Source organism: Drosophila rhopaloa, unplaced genomic scaffold (assembly GCF_018152115.1).
Source record: "Drosophila rhopaloa isolate 14029-0021.01 unplaced genomic scaffold, ASM1815211v1 contig_155, whole genome shotgun sequence".
NCBI lineage: Eukaryota > Metazoa > Arthropoda > Insecta > Diptera > Drosophilidae > Drosophila > Drosophila rhopaloa.
In genome coordinates, this window is record NW_025335034.1 from 2,198,272 (window position 1) to 2,225,572 (window position 27,301).

At 41.1% G+C, this 27,301-nt stretch overlaps 2 protein-coding genes across 2 annotated transcripts in view; both read left to right on the plus strand.

The window, feature by feature from the left end:
- LOC108043675 (hemicentin-2) overlaps nt 1-27,301 on the plus strand; it is a 71,538-nt gene that overhangs the window by 24,540 nt on the left and 19,697 nt on the right. Inside the window, exon 2 of the mRNA XM_044457051.1 lies at nt 4,598-5,329. Within this exon, the coding sequence (XP_044312986.1) occupies nt 5,197-5,329 (133 nt within the window). The 5' untranslated portion in view covers nt 4,598-5,196. The remainder of the gene's footprint in view (nt 1-4,597; nt 5,330-27,301) is intronic.
- Nucleotides 11,310-13,327, plus strand: LOC108043677. Its single transcript, XM_017122481.2, has 4 exons — nt 11,310-11,572; nt 12,013-12,610; nt 12,696-12,845; nt 12,898-13,327. Exons 1-4 carry the CDS (start codon nt 11,497-11,499, stop codon nt 13,208-13,210), a joined length of 1,137 nt encoding a protein of 378 aa, XP_016977970.1. The 5' UTR covers nt 11,310-11,496; the 3' UTR covers nt 13,211-13,327.

Sequence of the window (27,301 nt, forward strand, 5' to 3'; positions counted from 1 at the left end):
CAGGATCGCAAATAGGGCAGACGCACTCGGGACACGAAATTTGGCCGCTGAAGCGATTAGCTTTTACCCACACTTCGCTAAGTGGATTGTGCCTGAGTGTGGGTTAATTGCGTTTGGGCCTCGGTGTCCATGAGTTGGCCCAAAACAAGCGGGGATCCACTTTAAAGCAGAGGGCACTCTCAACGGGTACTCGGCCCACGCGTCGTATGGGCAATAAATTAAATTTTTACCAAGTCGGCAGTAATAATTCTTTGGGTCCGACTGTTTGCTTAAGTTTCTCCCAGATTGGCATATGAATAAATGAGGCAGATATTTTTCCAACTTATGTACAAGTTTATATCCCGAAACTTTCTTCCCACCTGGGATGATTAAGTGCAGGCAATTTATTAACAGATCAAAGTTTATGGCGGTCGTGTGTGTGTGAAATCTGATTTATGCGTGGCCATCTTAGATGCCACGAGCCAAGACCTTTGGTACTGGGCAGAAAAATGTGTCGAAACACATTCTCCTCAGCGAATTCTTGAACTTTTCGCTTTCCTATATTTATAATTTTGTTTATTCCGGCTGATCGTTGAGCTTATTTGGGAAATGCCCAAAGTTTCAATTGAAGATTAAGCCAGAAACTGTCTTTGCCACTTTTCCTGATTAACTTTGCAGTGACAAGATGCCAAACTCTCGGCTGACGTAATCGTTGTGACCACCCCATCTGCCTTTACCCCGAAATGGGAAGTTTTTCGGAAAAGCAGCCAGTCAATCGCTGTTTAAAGCGGGGCAAAGTGCTTCCAAAAACAACTTTGAACTCTGATGTAGAACAAACGCGGCAGCAACAAAAATAACGACGCCAGCAACTGGCCGCCCTCAAAAAATGTATATAAACCTGTGATTTTATAGTCGACTTTATTTTCTGCCTTCCGTGCTTCGCTCTGGCTTTTCCTCCATTGGGGCGCTCGGGGATCTCAAGGCGTTGGAGAAGGCAGCATTTGCTTTTATAGACTTTTCGCTGCCCGTCGTAATAGTTTCCGTTTCCACCCGTGTAGGTTGTATGTGCTCGAGTGACCCTTCAGATATTATTTTGGCTGCAAAACAAAGCAGAAATGACTTCCAGTGGTCGAAAACGCTGCTTGTGGGTGTGTGTAAAAAACACATAAAAAGTCCTTTCTTAACTTTGCCTTAGTTTATATGGCAAACTTATAGTTTCTGTGGTCTGTTTGAACACATTTCAGTCTTTGATCAATACTTAAATTATGGCAACACAAAGAAAGATATCCATCAAAAGATTTATTACTGATGAAGTCGTTTTAAGCAACTATTTTGAGCACTAAAGTTATGAGAACACGAAAAGGAAGATACTGTAAATACCAATTAACTAAAATTGTGAAAGAAAAAGTGACTTTTTCTTACATATTTTTGTAATAGACAGAAAACTTAATCAAAATACATCACCCATTTCAAACACTTAAGTGATTAGAAAAGTTTGCTTTAAATAAAGAGCGAACAGTTCTTAAACAGTGAGCATAGAACATTATTTTATTTTACAAATAGCACTTGCACATCTTGCTTTCAATGACTAGTTTATTTTCTCTGCGATGTATAAATATTCTGCACCGGTTACAGCTTGAACAATAAATAGAGCCTACACTTAAGGGCAACATCTTGGGCTCCTGGTTGAATTCTAACTATGTTTTCCTCTTACAATGGCCAACGAAATTTCGAGTTTTCGAAATGGAGCGTCTTTGCAACCAGGCAAGCACTCATTAAGAATGTGGGAAAGTGTTTGCAGGGCTTAAGCTTTTAAAAGCAACAGCAGAGCGGCGAAGTGGAGCTCAACTCAGACTCGTTGACAGGACGAGAGACAGCCGGGAAAACACACATAGATGGAGGCAGGGAAACTATTTTGACTAGACTACATCAGTGAGCCGAACGTGCTGGGGGCCTGGACAGTGGCGCACATGAGTGTAGGTAGGGCTGTGTGGAGAATGTGTTTTTATAGATGTAAAGATAAACATCTCGGCAATGAAAGGGGATGCCGCATGCTGGGGGCCACAGACATTAATTCAGCAGTCGGGGGAGGGGGGTTTTCATCCTCCCCCTCTCCACAACACACACGCACACACGCCAGGCAATAACATAAAAATTTGCTGCTGTAAATCTGCTCGCAACTAGGCGGAGGCACACTTTAATGGGAACTTTGCCCAATCACCTCTTGTTTCAGCGCCCACCCGGCGTATACGTAATCTGTTGTGTAATGTCTTTAGTTGTGACAAGTTCGCAGAGGAAAGGGCCGAAACCAGAGCTGCCATGGCAAAACAGATTCTGAGAGAGTGCGAAAAAAGTGCCAGAAAGACTGGGACAGAAACAAAAGGGCTGAAAGAGAGAGCTGGCTTTGCCGTACAAGTTGAAGTTTTGAAACAACATTTAGATAGATTTCCCCCGGGACTCCAAATGGATGGCGCTGCGGAGAGCATGATGTAGTAGTCTGCTGGCTGTAGCAAATTTAGTTTTCATACCTAGTTAGTCGTCGTCTAAGCGACTTTGAACAGCGCCCCAACTTGAATTGGATTGCACCAATTACAATAATTGAAAACTTGAGTCGATCAATGAGCTAATGAGATGACAAACTGCCAGCTAAATAAACTTTCAAACGCCATTTAATTTCAATTACTGCACCACACCCTCGTCACTTTCGGCTGCCGTAAACTTAACTCGCCGGGCAGATGTGGAGTATTGGACTCCGCTCGCTCGGAATAAGTAAGTGCTGCTCAATTTGGCCGCTCAACTACGTACTTCGTGGTTTCGTCATTAAGCCATTAAAGGGTTGACTACCGCCCCGGGGTTGGTGTTTTAATTGCGTTTCGTTTTGCCAACACAACAGGAAACCCCTTAACCGAAATTGAGCAACGTTTGTGGGCAAGTTTTCCCACTGCCAAAGTTTAACCGAAATGTCAAGTCATTAATATTCACACGCCGGCCGAAAAGTAAAACAGTTTTTGGCAACAATTCTCGATTCAGACGAATAATATTTAATTAGAGAATTGTGTAGACAAACTTTTTAATTACATAGCCAGCAGCGTCGACCGCCCGCATAAATCTTGTAGCCGGGGGCTTAACCGAAAAAATATTATGAACGCACCACTCGACCCTTGGAAAGCCTTTAAAGTCGCTTGCGGAGATGAAAAGCCCCTATTTTCAGTCAGTCCCCTCCAGGCCCCTCCAGTCCCCCTAGCCCCCACCAAAGTAGCCGTCAGTTGCATAAATTTCAGTGCGCCGGCAACGTTAAAGTCAACATTCTGCTGCCAGTGGCCTACATTCGGCGAGGGTAAAATGGGGCTTGGAGGGTACTTTCAGCATTACTGCCTCCGCCTTTCACTTTCGGTGACATTTTGCAGCGTTGCATACATCACATGTATGACTGTGCCTGCGCCTGTGTGCGAGAGTGCGAGAGTGCGAGTGAGTGTGCGTGCTTATGCAGATGAGTTGCCAGTAACGTGTGGAAAATTATGAAGATAAATTTGTGTTTGTCTTTTTTCCCTTTTTTGTTTTTTGCCAGCGCCCCGAAGAGCGTCAGTCGTGTGCCACATTGGCGGCGCCAGCTGCTGCCGACACGAAAAATTGTATGAAAAATTACCCAAGTAAATCCGAGTGAGGTATAGGCGATAGTTTCCTACGGAGTGGAGTTCTTAAAGCGAACGGAAATTGAAGGGCACAAAAGAACGAAACTCTTTCGTTATTGGATATTATTAACTAAGTAAAACAAAAGTTTCTTGAGCTAGCTGTAATCGCCTCAGCCAGAAATTCTATGTGCCGTATAAGGGAATGGTTTTTACATAAGTTGACGTCATAAGGAGGGCCTTTCTGGCTTATAGTTATTTAGTTTGTATCCATCTATTAAACATAATTCAAATCAGGGCGTTAGCATGGTACATTTTAAGTTGAGTACAGTTGAGTAGGGGCAAGAAAAAATTGAAGACGTATATTTTACCAAAAAAACTCAAATAAAAACGACAGCTATAGGTGTTAAACTTTGTACCAAATTTTGCCCAAATTTTGTATGAGATTATTTAAGCACTAAACATAATGTAATGTGCAGAGCACAATTTTCTATAAATTTATTAAAAAATACTATCCGTAGTATGATCTATACGTTTAAATCCAAGCGCACAACGTTCAGCCAATTTAAATTGAATTCCACTTGCTGAGGAGTTGTGTAACTGGTGGAGAACTAAATTAATTGACAACTGTTTGAGATGTTCGAGAGGAGTAATTTGGCGCATTGAATACAAATTGTGTGGCCATGTGGCCCGAGGCCAATTCCCGGCAAACTAAGCCGGCAAATGGCGAAACTTGCGATAATTAATTGAGCGCTAAACTAAACACGAATTCCGAGCCGACCCGGCCAAAAGCAATTATCTACAATAACAATACTCGCCACACACATATTCGTGTGTGCCAGCCCTTTGGCCCTCGAAAGCACAACCCACACACCCCACACACCCACAAAGGACCTACAGTAAATCACTTGGCATTTAGCAGTCTAAAATAAATCGATTCTCTATTAACGGAACATTAAAAACCCCGATTGCCTTTTGTTTCATTTCAGATAAATGCGCTAAACAAACAAAAACGGAAAACGACCAAAATCCAATCTGAATCAAAGGGGCAGTGGGATTTAGCCCCAGAGACAGATGCTGCTTTTGCCCTGCAAACGGAGAAATAGTGAACATGGCCCAGAGCCAATGGTTATTGATGGTCCGAAGAGAAGAGAAATCACTGTAGAGGCCCTGAAGAACAGAGACGAAAAGAAATATTAAACAAATTATGAGCAGCAGCGCGATTGTAGGGCAATAAAATTGGCCATAAAAACACAGTTGATACTGTGCCGAACGATAAAAGACGAAAACTATTATTTGACAAACTGTCAGCGGAGTCACTCGAAAGTAAAATTGTGAACGTTCGCAGAAAGTCGGTGGGGTGCTTTTGCAAGGAAATCCCAACGTTGGCACACGTTGCGTATACGCCGCGTCGGCAGTTCCGCAGTTTTCCAGGAGGTGTTAAATGCGTTCGCCAGCCGCAACTGGAGCGGTAGCTCCCCCGACCACTCTCCCCCTCGCATCCACCACTGGCAGCCAGTGAAAGTGCCGAGCTGTGCATTATTTCCGCGTAACTGAACATTATCGCTCTCGCTCCCTCGCGGGGGGGATGCGCTCCTGGAAAAGTCGCAGTCGCTGTCGCAGTCGATCCGAAATGCAAACACTCGAAACGAGAACGCGGCCCCTGCAGGGCGCCCAGCTCACTCAGCTCCTTCTCGGAGGCATCCTTTGCCTCACCATCGGTAAGTGCCCCGCTGTTAAACCCAAGACCACGCGATGCATCTCCACATACAAACTAATCACGGCATAATCAATTAGTGCTCCAATGGCCCAATATCCTCATCCTCCACAATTTCCTTGGCCGCAAGCACAATGTCAAAGGCGTGTCCCCAAAAACAAGGCTGTTCGGTGATGGATGCAGAGAAAAAAATATTATTATAGTTGCTTAATTTGATATTGGTGTCACATGCAAACTATAAAATTAGTTGCAATGATTTATTAACAAAATGAGAATGCCATTTTAATTTCACTTTTTTTTATTTTAAATTGAAAATTATAAATTTATACATTTTTTAATACATGATTTTGTTATAACACTTTTTTTATAAAACAATAAATATTGCAAATAGCTTTTAGTTTTTTTAGTTTGTAAAAATCAGAACCTAATACAAAAATTAATCAATGCAATTGATTAACAGTGAAAAAATGCAAATCAATATCATGATTTTTTCTTCTAAGTGAACAAACGAAGCAAAGGAGTGGTGTGTGCGGTGGAAAGCTGCTTGACATTTGCTTTTCAGCCGGAGGCGGCTCAATTGCAGTTGCATACATTAAAAATGAATGAGTGCCTGGCTGAAACAGATGTTCCCCAGTATCGTCCTTCACCTTCCGCCACCTCGATGTATTTGCGAATTTACATTCGCTAGCGTTGTTGCCCTCGCCGTTGTTTTCTGGCTCTCCAGTTGCCAGCGACAACAATTATGATCCTCGCTGGTCTGGCTGTGTGTGTACGTGTTAATTGCTCCGGAGAAGCAGTAAAAAATGGAATAAATGGAATAAAGGGGGTAATTTCAATGAACTGCATAAAGTGGTTTTGTTAACACGCCGACGACAGAGGATTCCGTCCACTCGCACACCATCAACCTTTAATTTGTTTCAATTGTCAGGTTCTTTTTTTGCCACTCAATGTCAAAACAATTCAACTCACTTAGCTGGGTTTTCCCCAAAAACAAAAAAATAGCTCTGATTAAGTAGAAGCGTCAGTCTATCACAGCGTACACTTCCCAACTTCGCACTCGATGTGACGGGAGCAGAAAACAGAACCCTTGCATTTGACAGTCACCGATTGACAATGCAGCAAATTTTAATGAAAGGCAACTGAAAGTATGGAAATAAAATGTACAGTGTTTATATTGCAATTTTCATATAAATTGAGTTCTTTACCGATTGGTTTTCACGGCAAACGAGCTGAATTTATTTTCTAACAAAGTCAATTTTATTCAGCTGCAGTTAGAGAGTTCGGAATCAATTAGTAAGAGCATTTGATTGGCCTTATTGGTTGGGTTTAAAATTTATTGAATTTTTCCCACAATTTTTTGCTATTTTTGGCAAATGGCAATTGGTAAGATAACTTCAGCTTAGTTTTTGTTCATAAATAAACCTTTTAATTGGTCGACTTAGCAAATTTATACTGCATCTACAATAGATAAACATTTTGGAATATTTTTCACAAGGAATGTATAAGTAATCGACCGTTTTTTCATTATTTTAAAATAGATTCTCGAAAGATTACGAAAATAAATCTGTTCGTTAGAAAATACTTAATCTCTTGCCTCAATTAAATCACGCTCTGTTATGGAGTTCCTAATCAGTTAATTAAAGCAGCATGAGCTTAAAAGTTTCATAAATTTTTCTTTCGCTAACCCAATTTATTGGTATTTTGCGGAGCCGGAACAGTCGTGCAATTGAATTTTCGCATGATTTTGCCTCATTGCTGTCATAAGAAGCTATTAGCGTACTTACTGCCGTCGCCCAAAGCCTCAAAACACACAAATGGGCCATAGACCGCGAATGCCCGGAAACCGTTGGAAAACGAGCAGCGGGAAAACTGGGGAAAAGGCCAACATGAAAAGCATAATTCACTGGTGCTGCAAAATGTTGAATTGTAAATGATCAGGCAACGGTGCAGGCAGAGAAAAAATGGCAAAAAATGACTGAAGGGGGAGCGGAAAACGGGGGTAAGTTAGTGAAGCCATTAAGAGGTCTGCGAAATTCCATGTACAACTTGGCCAACTATACAAATATTAGAATTTCTTCCGCGCACATACACAGCTGCATCTGCAGTTGCCCGCAGGTATGCTATAATATTTTCAACATTCTTAAACGTTATTGAATTTTCCGGTCTCTCGGAGGGATGTGGTCGTTCATCCACCCACCACCACAGCCCAACTTTGAGTGTAAGATTGATTTATTTTCCATTTTCTGTGCTTTGCTTTCTGCTGCCCCACATTTTTCATAACTTTTTCTGTGTTTCCCACTCGCCTGCAGTAAATTTATTTAAGTTGTAAATTGTGTTGGAAATTTGTAAGCATTTAAAAATGATTTGCAGCTGTCCGCTCTCTCGATTTGCTTTAAAGTAGAATAAATCCATTGCCACCACTTAAGTACTATCAAGGCCTTATGCAGCTGCTAGGAATTGCGTTGCGTATACGCAACGTCGGATCTGTGCATATATAAATTATGGCAATAAAAATAAAATCAACAGTACTGTGCCTTTGGTTCGTTTTCGGCTTAGTTTCTCACTCTTTTTGGGCAACTTTTCACTTTCCTTTTTGCTTTCCTTGGATCCGAAACTGGAACTGGAGCCGGGGACATTATTTCTTTGCTTTCATTTCCGTCTGTTTTGTCTGCTTGGCTTTATTGCAGTTCTCCCAACTCGGTTTCTTTTTCCTCTCCTTTTTTTCCCTGGCCCAGCAAATAAATATCACAAAAATTCGCTTCCAGTTCCGTCAGGCATTTTCATGAATTTCTCTTGCATAGAAAAGAATTTTCCCTCGATTTTCTTTGCTCCTTTTTTTTGTTGCTTGCTACTTTGCCAGCTTTTTGTTTCGGGTTTATCCGCCGCGTATTTCCCACGACTGCTGCGAAACAAAACAATGAAATGAAAAATTATGGCCAACGCCCCTCGTCCTTCCCCCACTTTTTGCCTCGCCCTCATCCGGTGTGTGTAAATGTGTTTTTGCCATCAATTTTTATTGCAAGCTGAGTGTATCAATAAATTAAACATAAAATTTTCAACCGGCGGAAGTCGGAAGGCGAGAAGTGCAGCAGCCACGCCCACCGTCCGACTGCAGACATAAATTGAGCATCTTGTTGAGCCATTGAATTGATTTTGTGGCCATAAAATGCATTCGGATTTGGCCAATTGGCATTGAAGTTGTTTCTCAATTTGCTTGGGACTTCCCACCGCTCTCCCACTCGTCATCTGGCTTTTCCTTTGAGCATTCTGATGGATGGCCAGGCAATTTATATTTAATATGCTTACCAGCAAGGCAAATCATTGGCAAGTGCTCTACTTGGCCAGAAATAGCCAAAAGCTAATTGTCGGTTTCAGGGATTCCGGCCTACGAGACTTCTCCCCAAGGCTTATTCAAATAGTTGTTTCGCATCCTTCTAGAAGCATTAATCTTTCCGCTCGCATGCTCCTTGGCAGCAAAAAAACAAACAAAACGCAAAATCAATATATTCTATATCAATATTAATGGACCAGTTTGCTCACACACACACAGGTCCCAAAGACAGGGATAAAAAAGTGTTGACAGCTGCTTTTATTCACCTGTCAGGCACACAAGCCGCGCTAAACCGTTGATAAGCAGCCGGCCACCAGCGTGTCATACATGTGGCCCTTTCCCTTGGAAAACCCAGGTCCAGTATCTTCCCCTGTCCAACCAAGAAGACCGGGCAATAAAAATCCATCAGCATCATTTATCAATAGGGGGTGTTTTTCCGGGCCAGCCCAGTGTGTCTATAGAAATATGGAAATATCAAGTAGTCATGTAGGAGAGCTGAAGGAAAATGTGTCATCTGTCGAAAGAAACTTTGTCGGGCCCAATGCTAGACTCCAGTGATTGTCGCCCTGGACTTGCTTGTCACAGAGCATAAATGTCAGAAAGTTCGGAGTTGATAAATGACACAGAGTGCCACTTGCCAATGTTTTAATTTGAGAAAAGACAAGGGGTTCGCCGAAAAAAGGCCAAAGACCAGCGGGTAAGAACAAACACTTAAAGGTAAATCGAATAACTGTCGAACTTTGAGGATTATATCATAGTACCCAAACCTTTTTATTCAATAGTATTAAGAGAACATAAGCACCCTTAAGAATAACGAAACCAAATGAAAACATTTTGTCTACTAAAATATGATTTTAATCTAAAAATATTAAAAACAGTTATTAAAGCTTATAAATTTTGTTTGCTTTGTAAAATCTTATAGAATGTTTGACATCATTTAACATTCACCTATAATACCTTTTATAGAACATTGCACTGCTATAAAAGACAAGAGTAATTGATGAAAAATGTGATTTACCATTATAAAATTAAAGCCAAATCTAAAGAACTTATTGCTTGTATTAATTTCTAGTCATCAGCTAAAATAAACTTCCGTCCTTCCTGTAAATTTCCCGCTCCACCTCCAACTTGTTTAGTAACATTTTAATTAGTTTTTATCTCCCTCCATTTGCTGCTGCTGTCATCTGACGGATCTTTAGCATAAAGTGCAAATGTAATTCAATTTCGATTTCCCCAACGTGCAGCTGTAGCTGACAGTTCAATTCCCGATACTTTTCTGGTTTTTTATTTATATTCGGGTGCAAGTGTCTCTGAAAGTTATTTGCTGTCGCTTGGCTCTTGTTTGCTGGTTGCTCACTGATGGAGCTCCTTTTGCAAGGCAAATGAGTGCCGTGCCAAATGCCACGCCCCGAAACGCCCAACAAACCCATCCCCCAACCCCCCACCAACTACCCCACTCCCCCTTAACCCGACCAACAGACAACGAGTGCAGGCTCTCAAACAATATCTGATAAGCTGCATCATACATTTGCATACTTCCGGCAATTTGTTTTTGTGCGAGCCAAACGAATCGAGACAAATGCAATAAGCGCACAGCAACAACAAACCGCTATAGAAAAAGTGCGACAAAAAAATGGTAACTGCTTAGTCCTCCCCAGCAGCGAAATGTTTATACACTTCCGCATAAAACTGTCACAGGAATTAGTCTCCAATTCAAATTTTAAGTAGAATCGGCTCTAGTCTTACAAAATATACCATTATTATTTCATCACAGTTCTTCCAAATATTAAAAAACGGGCAACTTTGCAGCTCTTTCTGGAACTATAAAGATCGAATTATACATTTGTACAATATACGCTTGCTTTTTGAGTTAAAGCTAATTATGTGGATTAAAGATGCGACAATTCTATGCGATTTGGTTTTATAATGTTTTTATTGGAAGATTGTCCTTTAAAAAATCAAAGATGTTGGATTAGTCAGACCAAGCCGATCCCGAATAGGGTATTCACAACGCAAACAACTTGGGGAAAGAGATAAAGCCGAAAGAGTTCACTGGCGCATACTGCTCGATTCGGATTCCCAGGCAGAGTCGGAGGATGTTCGCATTGTGCATACAAATTACGCCCCCGGAACAGTTCCACGCCCCTGAGAACTCCCCCAAAAAATACCCCTTTGATGCTCCCCGCCCCTGCCCACGCATTGGTTTATTTAGGTGCCTCGCCTGTGACTCGCAGCAAGTTGTTTGCCATTTGCTGTGAGCTGTGTGCGTCTTTTGCCGGGCAAAAATATTGTTAGCCATAAATTTTTGGCAACACAGCGGAACAGAGGAGCGCACAAAGAGCTGGAAAAAAAGTGCATTCAACATCGAGCAGGAAGCGCTGCATTTGTAGTCACAAATTCCGGGGCATTTGTTTAGAAACTTTGTCCACAGTCCGCGACTGAAACACGCCATGTAATGTCAACTTGATTCGAGTCCAAACAAGAGCTTCCACTTGAGCAAGTTTGCAGCTCAGCGGAGCGCACCCAGTGGAGCAGATAGATGTGCCACGGATCCGCTTTTGTAAATATGGGAATTTGTGTACATAAATTGGGGACATCGTTCAGGGGATCAGAGTAGCAGGGCTAACTTCCATCAAACTGCAGCTCCGAATTTTAGCTCGGAGCAGAAACATACCCCATTTATACACACGAACACTGCTGTCAAAAAAATAATAAAAGACGAAATCAAATAAAAATAGAATCACCTCAAAGTGAAAGCTGCTGGCGCAGCACTTAATTTTAATAAAAAAAATAATAAATGAAAAACTCACAAGAGACTAGTTAGGAACCCAAACACGAAGATGAGTTTGACGGAGATGATGCGAATAAAGACGATGCCAGAAGAGAAGAAGAATGACATCAAACTTGCCCAGCATGGTGAGATATTAGAGCAAATCTGAACTTCACACATCTAATCTAGACTCCCAATGTATAAAATACTGTTAAAACCGCGAAAATGTGTGTTCTCATATCTGCTAATTGCAAGCATTTAATTTAGAATCATACCATTTGTGGGATTGAACTTATCATATTACAGCCAAACGGTACCCAATTATATTCTTACTGATTTTATTTGTATTTGTTCCATAAAGCTATGTTTCATTTAATTCGAATAGAGAATTTCACAAGTTATTTAATAAAATCTAAAAATTTGGTTAGAAAACCAAAAAGGATTTTGTTCCATTTGACAGAATAATAAATTTATTATTCATTGATTGAATGGACAAAAAGATATAAAACATTTTACAAATATGGGGAAGGATAAATACAATTATTTATCTTGATTTGATTTAAACCTAAGCCCCATTCCCAATCAGAGTTCGCCCACGTGCGATCGGTGCAAATCGGCTGTGTGTTGGATGTCCTAGCCGAAGCCATCGAACGGGTAAAGATCTCGCTAATCATGCCAAAATTGCTGGAGCATCCCAAACAATTGGCGCAGGTTCTGAATGGCACCAAATTCGAGCCGGCCGTGCACCTGGTCGATTCCTTTATTCGTCGCAGGGAATTCATCTTGAGGGAGAAGCGTCCGCCCCTGATGGACCATGGAATCATCCAGATCATCGACTTCTTCCAGCGCAACAACAAGATGGTCCACCTGTTCCCCCGCTTGTACAACCACATGAGCGCGGACGAGAAGAAGCTGCTGATGGCCTTCCAGATGCTCTACGATCTGGCCAAGGACCGCTTGTACAGGACATCCACCGACGCCATCGCCCAGGAGCGGCAGCTGCATGCCATGTACAAGCAGAACGAGGTGGTCAAGGAGCAGGTGGAGGAGCTGCGCAACAAGATCCACGCCCAAAAGGTGGCCATCAGGCAGCGAATGGCCGCCAAGGAGGCCTATTTGCAGAACTACGAGGAGCTGATCATGAAGAAGAGGCGCGAGAAGAACGAGCGCATCCAGAAGGAAATGTTAGTGCCTGAGGGGCACGCTCGTCGAGATCTTTGTCCTTTGCAGTTTGATAGCTTCCGATTATAATGGCACTCCCTCCCCCAGCGATCGATGCACTCGCTTGGTCCGCGCCAGCAAAAAATCGAGCCTCGAGCGGCAGGCTGACCTGGAAGATCAGCTGCAGAAGACGCGTAATAACTTCGAGACGTCGACCAAAACGTATATGAAACAAGAGAAGGTGTTCCGAGAGGAAAAGTGAGTCATAGTTGCCCTTGCAGACCCAGTTTCCATCCCCCGAATCCCCCAGAAACAAGCTGATCCTGCAGCTGCAGGCCATCATCAAGAAGTACGACCACAGCATTGGCGAGAAGATGATTGAGAACATGCAGCTGACCGACGAGCACAAAAAGGCCAAGAAGGCGCTGGACGAATTTCTGGTTGGGTTCCGTAAGGTCGAGCGGGTCTACAAGCAGATCGTGGTTAAACGCGAGGAGGAGGAGGCCAGACGACGCCAGCACCGCATCATGGTATTCGCCATGAATCGCGCCGCCACCAAGATCCAGAAGTACTGGAGGAAGTGGAAGAAGCATATGCGCAAGAAAAACCGGCGAAACAAATGATCCGTGTAACAATTCCGAAAAATATTTAAATTGCCAGTGAATGCCTATAATTATAAATGCTAATACTCGTGAAACTACTTAAACTATAAATCACAGAATAAAAGTAAAATAAGTCCATTTCTTTTTCTCTATTAACGCAGCTGTTTAATATTAACCTTGTCTAATCATATGTAGCAGTATGTGGCAGACATTAAAAAAACCTTATTTGATTTGAATAATTTCGGTTGCATTGAGAATCGTAAAAGACCCAAATTCCGAGGTGATAATAAGTTCTCCTGAGACGCATAGAATGTTCAGACTGAAACAATCGTTATCGGTCTTCAAGCCTGTTACATTAACATACCTGCGGTTTTTCTCCCAAAAAGTACTAGAATAATCAGCTAATACTCCATCCAAATTGAAATTCATCCTGTCACTAACTGCTTTTACTCCAGCTGGATTGGCTTATTAGGGGAAAAACTAATTTCGCTTTTAATCTGCTGGCTGCCAAGCCACAAAGACACCTCCAACTCTCCTCATCTCTTTTACTATCTGCCCTTCATGGGGTGTCATTTGCATTTAAAATGTGGGTGAAGGGTTTCCATTTTAGCCCTTTCTTTTTTCGGCCGTTTTCGGTGTGGAAAATGCATAGAAAGGGTGATTTTTATCACAATATGCAACCAGAATGAGAGGAACATTTTGTAATGCCAAGGGGCTAAGTGCAGTCAAGTCAATGCCAAAAACTGCCTGCTCGATGCGGCAGGGAATTTTGTGGAAAAAATAAAATGTAAAGAGCGGGCCAGCTGGGCAACCAGGCATTGGACCATCGAACCGAACCAACGACCGTATATGCAAATTACGCGCACTGCTCATGCCCTGTCATGAATTGTCACCCATTTTCCGACTGAGATGCTTCGACACGCGCTGTGTGGGCTGTGGGCGGTAAAGGGAAGAGGGAGTGTTAGTGGGAGTGGGAGTGGCAGTGGTCCTAACCAGGAGGTGGATAGACCGCAAACAGCCAAAGGCCCTCCTGGGTGCAGCGACACTCATCCGCCCCGTTGGCTGCGCCATGACTTTGCGCCCGACAGCAGTCGACATGAATATATCTGCTGCTAATATCGGGTTCCTTCCGCCCCCGAAAACCACACCACCCCCACAAATGGTTTCGAATTGCTAATTTTATCAGCACGTGCACACATGTGCTACGGCAGTTTCTGCGCCAGCAGGACATCCTTTCTGCGGCCGAGGACATTCGTTATCGGCGATCTACGTTTGGCATTTTATTGCTGACCATTTCAGTTCGGCCCATAAAGATTGATAATTATGTCGGGCTAATATTGTCAGCCGTAAAAATTGATATCATCGGATGGGTGGTAGAAAATATTTTATGGTCAACCTTCAGGCCGATTGTGCAATGCACATAAAAAGCTCATAATAATGCTGCACAGAAAGAGAGAGAAAAAAAAGAGAGAGAGAGTGGTAAAGAATCCAATGAATATAAACAACAACAATTGAAATAATGGCAGGCAACTGAAATCCTATCACAGGACTCAGCCTTACAACTCGGCAAAGACCGCAGCGGAATTGCTCTCCACCTCTATCGCCTGCTATTCCCTATCTATATACGACTGTCCCTGTGTTTGTATGTATGTGCTTTGTCCTGACGATTTAATCGCAGTAATGGAAATGTCTTTTTTTATTAGAGATTTTCATTTCGTGCATATATACGAATACCTATTCGGAGTATTTGCCGTTTCAATTGTTATATTTATTGTGCCACTGTCCCTGCCGATGATTGCAATCGAAACCAAAACCTCTCACGGGTTTTTAGTAGGTTTTCCTTAAATACTCTTACTAAACATATTTAACAATTTTCTTTTTATTATGGAAATGTTTGGCAAGTAGTTTATGGGGTGAAAAGTATTTTTATTAGTATACCTCAAACAGAAAACCAAACGTAACATAACTATTACAAGTCTAAGGTGTCAGAAATTCTTTGTCTACAATTCAAAATAAGAACTCGCAAATGAATTAAAAATATCAAATATTTATCTTCAAAGATCGTGCTGTAACTACAATTGGTCAAGTGAACTAGTAACAAGAACAGTATTCGTATTTACTCTTTTCTCCAATTTCTATCTTGTAAAACAATAAAATTCTCTCAGATTAGGGTAACGAAATCTCCATTTAAGCCCGACTTTTAATTTTATTTTGCTTTGATTTTAGGTTCTGTCCGCCTGTTGACATTGTACACAGGATGTGTGTAGATTGTGGACTAGATGCATTCAATCCGTGTAGGATTCCATTTAGGTCTCCGCTTTGTCATTCAACTAAATCTCGTTGATAGTATAACTGGTTCAATATTCATTAAATTAAGTGATTGCCATTCATTTGATTGTGTCGGGCTTCAAACGTTGAATGATAGATGGCTGATATCCCCACAGTCAGCCCTGTTTTCGCTGCTTTGAATACTTGGCATTCAAATGTTTTGGCGGAATGCACACACAAGTATGCCAGCCATCTCCTTGACTCGAATGCCTTAACCCATGCTGAGCCATGTGCCCTGTCATGGTCGTTGCATTCCATGGAATCCATGGAGCCCACTCACTTCCTCACGAGCCCGCAACAACAAACCCACTTTGGACTATGGCTTTGGCTATGGATACGGGTAGTATGGCTCGGCTTTTCTTTTATTCGCTGCCAAACAATTGCGAGGGAAATGTAATGTGTACTCGCTGCTGGGAAAGTGAGACAAAACCGGGCAAACGGAAAGTATGCAGTGAATGAGCTCCGCAGCTGGAGACTGGGCTTTCTTTTACACTGAAACACATTTATGTATGTTGGGCAATCAGCAATCCACAAAAAAGTCACGAAAAATATGTCATATGTATTACATGGATTGCTTTTTAATGGTTTCATAGTCGAGCACATACATAACTCGAGCAAATCTTATTCGATCAATTTGAAACTATGACATATATTGCTGTCTATATTAATTATTCACAGAATTGAATAAAAAATTAGCAATAAAACAAAAAAAATTTTGATAACGAAAAAAAAAATCATTTAAAAAAATTATTTGTGAGTCGATAAATACTGTTATATTGAATATGATGCCAACATTTTAAACCAATCGGTTAATATCTTTTCGAGTTATGTAAACAGTCGCAATAAGTTTTTTAAAGAAAAAAATTTTGTTGTTTATCAATATTTAATATACCACTGGGATACAAAATATTGAATTAACATGACCATGATTTCCTACCATTATAAAAAGAATACAACATTGGCATGCAGTTCTGATCCACTAACTTTAGATAAGCCCTTTTTTCAGTGTATTCTTGAAGGTGGAAATAATGGATGCAGGAAGCAGGAAGCCAACAGACGGCGTTCCATTTTCTAAGGCTTTCGGCTTTTGGGCGAAAAGAAAGCAAACAACTTTAGCTCCAAACATCACAATATCGGGGTAGCCGGGAGCTCTAGGAGCGGGGACAAAAGCCCCGAGGGCCCCAACCGATTCATGAGTGCCGGAAATGCTTTATGAGTCCGGCAATGTTTCCTCCCCGCCATAAAACGCGAGCCAGCCAAATTGAAATCTCACTTTGCGCCGCTAACTTTTCATCTTGTGTTTTTTGGCTGGCCCAAAAATATATATATATGTATTTATGCATAGCCCAATGCATAAAGAGTGGCACCAATGCCATTTACAGGATGCTTGCCAAAAAAGCGACGAGAGCGAGGGAGAAAGGAAAGGGAAACGAGCTGCTGAAAGAAGTTTCGCAGCCAAAAAGGCGTCGCTCACTGAATGCAGGCAACGTCTCTAACTGCTCATAATTTATGCTAACGGCAATTTAAACTTCAGCTGTTATTTATTAAAGCCACGTGAAGTCCTTTCACTCCGTCCCTCGCTGCTGTTGGTGGTCGGTCATTGTAAGCCGCGCTTACAACGCCCCACTATACCGAACCCGTGACGCAAGCACAGTGGGGCAATCCTGCTAGATACTTCAGAAAATATTTCCGACTTAACTTGGCCAACAATATTTTACACATTAATCAACTAATTAATTACCTGACACTTGACTTCATTTTGAAATATTTCCATAGTTAATATTTCTGAAACTACCTACCAAAGAAAATTACAAAACGTATATTTTATCCTGGATGTCCTTTCTGATTTGCTTTTATTATCTAAAAATAAATCTCTAGTTGGGTAGCTGTTCTGTGTTTTTAACAATTTTTTTATAAATTAACAGTTCCTTGATAAATATAATATCAAAATTTAATTTCATATTTACAACAATTTAGGAAAACTATATCCTTAAAGTAGAGGTTCTGCGATAAACTTGGAAATAACCTGTTAGCAAATAAAAATTGCTCACCTAAAAAACCAAATTAAATTTTTTATGAAGGTCAGATATGCACAACGTCACACTTTCCTCTGGGAATTCACTTAGTACTCTCTCTCTTTTGCAACTATTTACTTGGCAAGGAGGAAGAATCTCATTGGGTTAATTTTTTCATTAAAGTGCCCCCATAATCGTAATCGTAATCGAGTTCGTAAAACTTTACGCCAGTGAACTGCACACACATAAATGTTATTTTTAGGCCAAATTTTCTGCACTTCCGGCTCACTGTTGTTGGCTGCCAAAAAGTGACCCAAATTTACAGCCAGGGGATGGCTGTGTCTGGGTTTGTTGGCCCAGCCGAAAGGGGTAAGGACTTCCTCCGCACAGTGCCATCAAATTGTTGCCAGTCCCCAGAACCGGGGTGCAGTTGAATGTGTCGCATAGAGGACGATCTGGCTGGTTTCGAGGGACAAATGGAGGGGACTGTCGCCCCTGCAGTCGAGTTAAGTGTTTTATATTTTCGTTTAGCTGCTGAAAGTTGCATCCTTGGCTTGGATCTGGCCTGCATCCTGCATCCATCCATCCACTAACTGCTGCCGGCTGCGTTCGTTGTTTTTATGCAAAAGTTAAAAGGCACAAGCCCGAACAAACACACGGAGGCACAGAAACACACACTCAAATACCCACTCGCTTTTACCTGGCCCATTGCAGTTTAAAGCACTTCGAGCCGAGATTCAAGAGTTTTATTGGTAAATTGGACAGATTGAGGTAAAGTGATATTAATGTCAACGCCAGCTACGGTGAGAGGGTATTGGAGCGGCAGCATATTCAAATAAGTATAATTGCGCAAAAGTTTATACCATCCGGTTATTTAGTTGGCAAAATGAATGAATTTTGTTGGGCAAATAAAATTCTTGAACAGAAAATATTTGTGGGCCCCTTGGAAGTATTTCAGTTTAAATTTGATTATACAATTTTTCAAACATTTCCGGATACACTTGGCAGAGTAGTCTAACCTTCAACATTGGAATATTCACCTTTGTATATTTGGATATAACAAATTTAGTAAGGAAAAATGAAATACATTTTGTTGGGCACACAAAATTCCTCAACAGAAAATATATGTGGTCACCTTGCGGATAAATTTTAATATCCAAACTTCATAATTTTAATATAGGCTTTAATAATATAATTTTAATATTTAAAAATATTATTAGATATGTCTTTGTTGCTCAAGAAATTATTAAAACCGAAATGCAAGATTAATTTAACTAATAAAGGGATAAGCTTCATCTTAAAAAAATATATTGTACCACAATTAAATTTAAAGAAATTACCATTTTCTGCTGGTTTACTTTAGGTCTGGTATTATTTGTACTCTGTGAATTCACAAATTAAAAAAAAAAAATATTTTTATATTACATACAAAGGGCATGTAGAGAAGCGGTTCTCATCATTTTAAAAACGTATAATATTTATCTCTCCCTTGGGAGCAATTCAATTTAAAATTTAATTCAGCGACATTTTTGCTCACACCTTATTCAAACAAACGACTGTGACACAGAAAAAACAATTACGTTTATTCTTCATGCAAAACGTGTTTAGGATGCGCCACATTTTCCACATGCATCTTATTTTACCCTCATCTTCGGCCCCTTCCTGCTGGCAACCTCATTAGAGGGAATACAAAAAAGCAGCAAAACATGGAACGAAATATGTAGAAAAAGTGTGCGGGCAAATGAAATTTAACCTGCTATCAACAAATTGCGCTACTTTGCAGGTTAACTGCAGCGGAACAGACGGAGCAACCGCGTCCGCTAGACAACAACATCAGCGATAGAAACAACAAGTTGGAGCGCTATAATCAAGTGCCCCGACTGTGCGATACCCAAATTTAATTTTACTATTTGTCTTAACTGAAGTCCTATCAAGATGCGGTGGAGAAGATTCAAGGACCAGCCTTAAATAAACATCCAATGAGTTTTGAATAAATAAGAAAAGTGAGAACCAAGAAAACGGATGAAAACAAGTAATTAAATTAGATAATTAAATTCTGATGGAAGGAATATCGAATCATGCAGAGCTTAAGTTTTCGACTTCCAAGACGATTCGACTTTTAATGTCAATATGCTAATGATAGTTAAATGATGAAATGAGAAATTGATTTTGAATTTGCCTTTAGTCTACTTTACTCATTCTCTCTAGATTAAAAAGATGCAGTCGAACTTATGCCTTCGTCAACTTTGAAAAGATATTCATAACTGCAGAAATCCAGTATTTAATGAGAAATTAATTTGAAACTTCTTTGTCTTTAATCCCATAATTTACTTTGTTCTACCTTTCCAAACTAAAAAGATGCCTTTGTCAATTTTGATAAGATATTTATATCTGCAGGAATCCAGTATGAAATGAGAAATTGATTTTAATTTTCTCTGTCTTTAGTCCTATAATTTACTTTGCTCTATCTCTCCCTATTAAAAAGAACGTATGCCTTTTTGAACTTTGATAAGATGGGAAATACGATATGCATATCTGCAGGAATCCAGTATACCCGTGTAGTTTGAATATACCGCGTAAAAGCTGAAACAACAACCGGCAGGAACTTCACTTGATGTGCATGACTTGCAACAAAGCGAGAGTCTCTGGGAAGTGCAGTTGATTGCTGACTCTGGGCTTGGTTTTATAAATATGGGGATGGGGGATGGGGGCTCGAGCTGGATCCTGCATCTGGATCTGGCTGTGGCTGTGGCACTGGCACTGGCACTTGTTCGCGATGAGCAAGGGAGAAGCTGTTAAAAGCACTGAGGTTACGACGTGTCGGAATTTTTATGCGTTTTAAAGTATTTCCATGGACCAGGCGGTGGGGAGGAAGCGTCGCCCGTAAAACTGTATTAAGCGTGGAAAACTAAGTTATGCGACAGAGCAGAGAGTTACGTAGAGCAGGGCCATAACAACTTAGCACGTTCAGCCAGAAGCGCTGGCCGTGTGTTAGTGAGTATCTATGTGCGGGAGTGCGGCACAGTGTGTGTGTGTGTTTGTAGAGGGGTTGGGGGTCGTAATGATGTGGGTGGCTTGAATGACACGTTGCGGAAGTTGTGGCTCAGCTTGTGGGCAAGTGAAGGGGCCAGCCGACAGTTTATGTCTGCGAGCTTAGCTCAAAAATACGCCAACTTGTTTGCTCAAAAGGCATAAAACATAAAAAATACTCCCACGCACACACGCTCTCGGGGAGTCCTTTATGCTGCCATTACCACATCATAAAATCCTTCTTTTTGTGTCCAACTAATGATGGATGAACCATAGCCACAGGTAGAGAGCGCAGTAAAGATATCAAGCTGTTTCATGACCCACATGCTTCCACTCCCCCTGCATTTTATATCCCCAGATTCGTGGTATGTGCACCTGTAATGACTCCATCCGAACGAAGTCCGCAAATGAACATTACATTAATTATTACCCACAGAATACAGGAGCACTCTATTGCCATATTTTATGCGGGATTTTGTTTAACAAATTGAAAATGCTGTTTTTCCCGCGAATTAGCGCAGTTATCTGTAGGATTTTTGTGCGAGTAATTGGATGTTAAATTCAAAATTATTATTTATTTACAGAAAACCTTTTCATATTTTTGATTTATTTAATATTTAACATTAATTACGTTAATAAAGTTCCTTGACCTCTGTAAAAAGGGCTGGAATGTAAAAATAATTTAGTTGATTTACTTATCTTCTATGTGAACTTTGAAATTTTTTTATTAAGTCATTTCAATTTTAGAAATGCGTGTCATGTTGGTGCATGACAAATAAATCATTATTCAATAAATGAATATAAATAGGCGAAACGATATAAAGCGCTTGTGAAATAAACATAAAGCATTATATTTTTTTGTTCATCGAGTCCATCTGAGTGTTAAGACATCACTCAAAGCTAATACTAGTTTAACAATTATATTTTTTCCGTGACCAGTAAATATAGGGAGATTGTTTAAAAACTACGGATTTTTTTTCAAAAGCCACACAACTCATTAGTCATGTCAAAATGATCTGCTGAGAGCACAAACCAATTAGCTAACGGTTGAAATGTTAAAAAAGTTTTTACACAATTAAATTGTATTTCTTTTGCGAGAAAATATTAGTTTTTATTCCGAGTCTATCAGTAAATTTCAATTAAAAAGATGAATAAACTGTGATGCATGTTATTCTATTCCATTTTATAAAATTCTATTTATTGCTGGTGAGTTAGCAAACTGGAAATGTCAAACCGATAAATGCAACTGAAACGGCCGCAAAAAGCATTTTCCACCAGCCAAACGCCGCTTACATTTGCGGTCATTTCTGACAGCTTTAGCTTCAAAGCAAATAATACAATAAAAGCGAATTTCCCTGCCCATTGCCCATAGACCTCGGTGCATAATTGATAGATGGGAAAATGGGAAAATGGGAAAAATAGAACAACGGAGCAACCGCCCGCTGGTCCAAAAAGTGTGTTTTTGATAGACACTCCGACATGATACCGCAGACTATTAGGGTTTATTAAGCGACATCTAATGCCAGTCAGGTTTTTGCAGCACATTCAGCACAGGATGCTTGTATCGAATGATGTTTGTGTGCAGGGGCTGCGGTTTTTTCATTTTAACACAAATATTTATTTATGCATTAAAACAAGTGCGTCGCAGTCAAAATCAGGGCAACCGACTAAATATTATTGCAACGGGCAGACCAAACATCGGTCGCCATGTTTATTTGAAGCATAATTAAAAATGGCACAGCTCGCATATCAAATATTTACTGACAGGTCGGCGAGAGGTGGAAAATGAAATGTAAACGAGAAAGATTTCCGACTTCCATTAAGTGCAATCATAAAATTGGCTTTGATTTCGCATTTTGATATGGTTTTTGCATAGAAAACGAGTTTAATTAAATCTGTGCAGCGTCTAATGCAGTTCAAGGCCTCGAAGCCGTATTAAATCCGAATAAGCTGTGGGTAAAGAAAGCTCCTCACTAAGCCCGGAGTCATCCATGGACAAATATTTACCTGCATACGGGATGAATCTCTTGCTGGCACCTGGCCTCATCCAATTTCTTTGGCTGCGCCTCAAAGAATGCTGCATCAACCGGGCCAATAACAAATTTGCCAAAGGCACCTTTTTTTCCCCACCCCCTCCGTCAGAAAATTTCTTTTGCTTTATTGAGATTGAGTGAGCAGTCGGGGGGCGGACTCCGGCTGCGGCTCCATTCCGCCTCATGGGCGTGGCGAAATTGGATTTGCTACGTTACATGACGTCGACACTCACAAAGTACACAAAGTACATGGTCGGAAGGGAGGTAGGGCCACTTGGCCCAGGGATAAGATCGAAATGGACGCTGAGGATATGCAAATCTCAAGGTTGGGCCTGCAATTTGGTTTCAATTTGAGGGCATCGTAAAATTGCAATTTATGAAATATCGTAAAGTCGTCGGCCTCGTCGATTCCCATACCAATTAACAGTACACACAAAGCGACTGACATAATTGCTGCCTTCCGGCCTTTGAAAACTCATTTCCTGTCGGAGGGACCAGATCCTTTCTGGGCCAAGGACCTGGGCCACCTCATCCCACACATGCGAGGCTACTTCTTGAGCATACCAATTTGCCTTTTGTCAATATGTCCTTTCGGTGTGTCTGTGTGTGTTTTTCTAGTATTAATTAAACCTAATTAAGTTCACAACGCCCAGAAAACTTCGGAACGAGCTGAAGTAGAATGGGAAAGCAATGGCCGGCGGGCTTGGAAACATTTCGAGTGAAATGATTAAACAACTGGCGCAGCAGCATGTCACAAGTTATTTTTACTCGTGGCCCAGGACTGCAGGCTACGCTCTGAGACATTTAACGAGAATCCACTTTCCCTGCACAAATGTGTTGTAAAATGTTTAATTAAAGTATGCAAAATTGTGTCAGCTGCCATCTGTGAGTAAATAACTTCCGGAAAGGAATCGTTCTCAAAATGATATACTCTTAAATAAATAATGAAACTTTAATAATTCAGATTTGTTGACTCGGGAGCTTATGAAAATATTTGATTAATAACAAATAAATATGTGATATTAATATACATATTATTTGATTTTAGATTTGCCGAAATATCTTTTTTATCCAGATTTTTTGTATTAATTCCTTAGCTGAAGAATTAATGATACTAGCTAGAGAAGAAATTGCGCAAACCAAAATGGCTTGAACTTAAGGCAAACGATTTCTTTTAGAAACGAATTCTACGAAAGGGAAAGATACCAACTTCTACCTAACAATATTTTGTTTCAAGTTATATGTTAATATTAAAAACGAACAGATTTTGTTGCCATGTAGTTGACTCCATCTTGGCTTGTAATGTAATTTCTTTTGTGTGTGTGCTCGTGTCACATAAGTTGAAACTGATTTTAATTAATTCTTGGAAGAGGCCAAAAAGTTTACACAGCACTAACTGGCATAAGTTGGGGATGACCAACTTTTACCTGGGCCCCGTCGCCAAATCTGTGTCTTCATTAACATGGACCCGCGCGCAGATGTTTCCATTCCCCTCACATACCCATCCTCGAGGGACTGAAAACTTTGGTCTGCTGTTGACTTTTCGTGTATTTGCTTGCCTTAGCTGGTAATAGCAAGTGGCTCTTCACGGTTCTCCAACGAGCCCGACGAACTTGTGGTGGCATTTGCGATTGGCTCCTGCCTCCGATTCCGATTCCGATTTCCATTCCGAAATCGCTTGCGTAGATCACTTGCACTTTGACCCGCAGCAGGGGCCGCAGCAGGGCGAGCAGCAGGGGCTGCAGCAGGGGGTGCAACAAGGGCTGCAGCAAGGGGTGCAACAGGGGCTGCAGCAAGGGCCGCAGCAGGGTCCGCAGCAGGGTGTGCAGCACTTGCCGCACGGCCCGCAGCAGCAGGGCGAGCAGCACGGGGCGCAGCAGCAAGGAGTGCAGCAGGGGCTGCAGCAGGGTCCGCAGCAGGGACTGCAGCAGGGACTGCAACAGGGCCCGCAGCAGTCATTGCAGCAGGGCGAGCAGCAGGGGCTGCAACAGGGGCTGCAGCAGGGGCCACAGCAGGATCCACAGCACGGGCTGCACATCTTCGATTCGTGCTGCAGGCAGAAGGGGTTAAGTCGGAATGTGGGAAGTGGGCAAGTTCACGGCAATTGGGCACCCACCTTGAACCCGTCAGAGATCACGAGCCCGGGGCTGGAATTTGTTTTTCTGTGTCTGTGTGACTATTTTCCTACAAAATGAGTTTCTCCTGTCATCTCCATGTGAGTTTAAAGACAGACCAAATTACCATGATAAAACAAAAATCAAAAAGGATAATTTGTTCATTCTAATGTTAAAAAAGAATAGTACCAATTGTGCCATTTTGTAACCTTTAAAGATCTGTTAATGTTTTGTCTATGTCTTTTCAAATACAAGGAAAGAGATAAGAAGAAATTGTTAGCCTAACCTAATCGAAATACTTTTTCTTATGACAAGGGACTTAAAATAATTAAATAGACTCATTTTACTCTATTTAAAAAATTGATTTTTTATGTAAATAAAAATATGATATCTTTAAAGACTAAAATAAAATAATGAAAAAAGGTCCTTTCCTGACATATTTTACAAATGTATTTATATGGAAATTCGCGTGTAAAAATGCAAATTAATATGGGTCATCTCAAATTGGACTAGCCTCAAATAATTTACCAATTTCGGCACAGATATCCATGTTTGGTCAAAACATAAAGTTCTAAACTAAACTTTTGTTACATAGAGAAGCAGTGAGCCAGATGAAAACAGTTTTGAAGGAATGCTAACATGGAACTCTGAAACCATCCCTTTTACAGAAACCTTACTCGTGATTTTCCTTTGTTCAACTCACATTACTGATACGCAACATGTAAAAATCGAGTTCGTAGATATTTTTAGGAAATAAAAAAATCTGAACTAGGAGTAACTCAATATAGAGACGACTTAGTTTGCGTTCGTCCTTGTTTTCATTTTCTCAGTTTCCCTGATTGGGATCCGACATCTTCTTCCGCCACACACACGTTAATCAACAGCTTCGTGGGGAAATGCAAACTAAGCGAATTTCTGGCATCTGTTTTATTTGATGAAAGTTGAGCTAAACATTTGGGCGTAACAGGGAGGCGGTAGCCCTGAGGACGCTGCTTTGACAAATCACCACCCCCGAAAATACGCCCGCCACATCCACTTCCACATCCACATCCACATCCACATCCCCATCCGAGGAACCTCTCCGGCTGTCGTCACTGACAATTGAACGGCTTTGATCTTTTCAGCGCGCTTCTCTCCAATTTTTGCGTGTCGATTGCGTTGATTGTGAGTGTGAGTGTGGGTTGCCGGCGGTCATGTCCTTCTGGCCTCCTGGCCCGGTCCTGCAACTTGGCCATGAGTGTCGAGCAGCCGACAGTTGGGCGCTGTATTTGTCAGAGGACGACAACGCGCCTGGCAGTGGCATTGAATGCATGAAACCTTTTGTCAATTACGACCCCACCGCCCCTTTTTCCCCAGCTCCCTGACTATTTTCCTTTTTTCCGGCTGTTGCCGTGGCTTTCCACCTCCCTCCCCCCTGTCAGTGCCCAGTCGGGTGTTTAGGGCACAGATATGCCATCCTGAAAGGCAAAAAATAGGCATAGATGAAATGATTGCTGATTTCAGCTGTGCATACGCCAGGAACTCACTGCCACTGTCACTGCCACCTTTTTGGCCATCAAGAGCTCGCACCAATTAAATTGACGTACAAGTTGTCAAACTCGAAATCATTTTACGCTACATTCGTCGTTTTAATTGGAGCACAAATTCAGCAATGGTTATGTGGGATCTGGTACCTATTTGAGGGATTTAACGTATGCATATGTCCTTGTCATTCAATTTAGCATTGCTGATATGCTTGTTTTATTCCTCTCTGCGAAAGCTAACTACAGAGATTCATTATACTCTTGCGGAAGTCCCTTTTCCGACATAAAGCTAGAATGAAATTGCATGCCTTGTTCTTCACAAAAACATTTTAGTAAACTTAATATTTTACCGCTTTAAGCATTTTTAGATCCAAACATATTTTACTCTACTTCTTTTTGTTCATCTACTAAGTTCAATTTGTTCTACCTTAAACTAACCTCAACCATATAATTCATTGTATACTTTTAAGAGATTTTTTAAGCTGATATAATATTTTTGATTTCACCTTCGCTACTTATAATCATTTTAAAAGTTTGTTTAAACAGTGATTTTAAACGACTACTACTCCCACCCGCGCATCTGTCAATTTGAACCATCGACTTGTGTAAATTTCATAATTCTCTTCTATAGTCTGAGAAGAATTTCAAACTGTCAGAGACAGGCGCAATTATGTCAAAGTCAAAACTCGCAAACCGCTTTCCCGCTGACAAACTCCCACCAAAAATAATATTATACAGAAAACGTTGTTCAACCACGGGCAGAAATAAAGGTCCAGACGGATAAAATCAATTGCTTTGGTTAGGAGAGGGGGAAATATTGGGGACAGCTTCGGTTCGCTTTAGCCGAAATTGCCAGTTAATTGGCAATTCAGCAAATAGCATGCGTTTTAGCGGACCTTCCGCATTCTGCCAACTCATCGACATTGCTGCGTCCGGTCGACGTTGGGCAATATTTGACCCAAAGGGCCTGAAATGGCGATGTCGGATGCTAAGCCCACCAAACAACAATCAATTTTAATGAACGGCATTCATTAAAAAACTTTGCAGCGGTGCGAAAATCATGATGGTG

Coding starts and splice junctions, on each gene's coding strand:
- LOC108043677 (XM_017122481.2), top strand. CDS start 11,497: ATGAGTTTGACGGAGATGATGCGAATAAAGACGATGCCAGAAGAGAAG. Junction 12,611..12,695: donor GAGCGCATCCAGAAGGAAAT/GTTAGTGCCTGA, acceptor TCCCTCCCCCAG/CGATCGATGCACTCGCTTGG. Junction 12,846..12,897: donor AAGGTGTTCCGAGAGGAAAA/GTGAGTCATAGT, acceptor CGAATCCCCCAG/AAACAAGCTGATCCTGCAGC.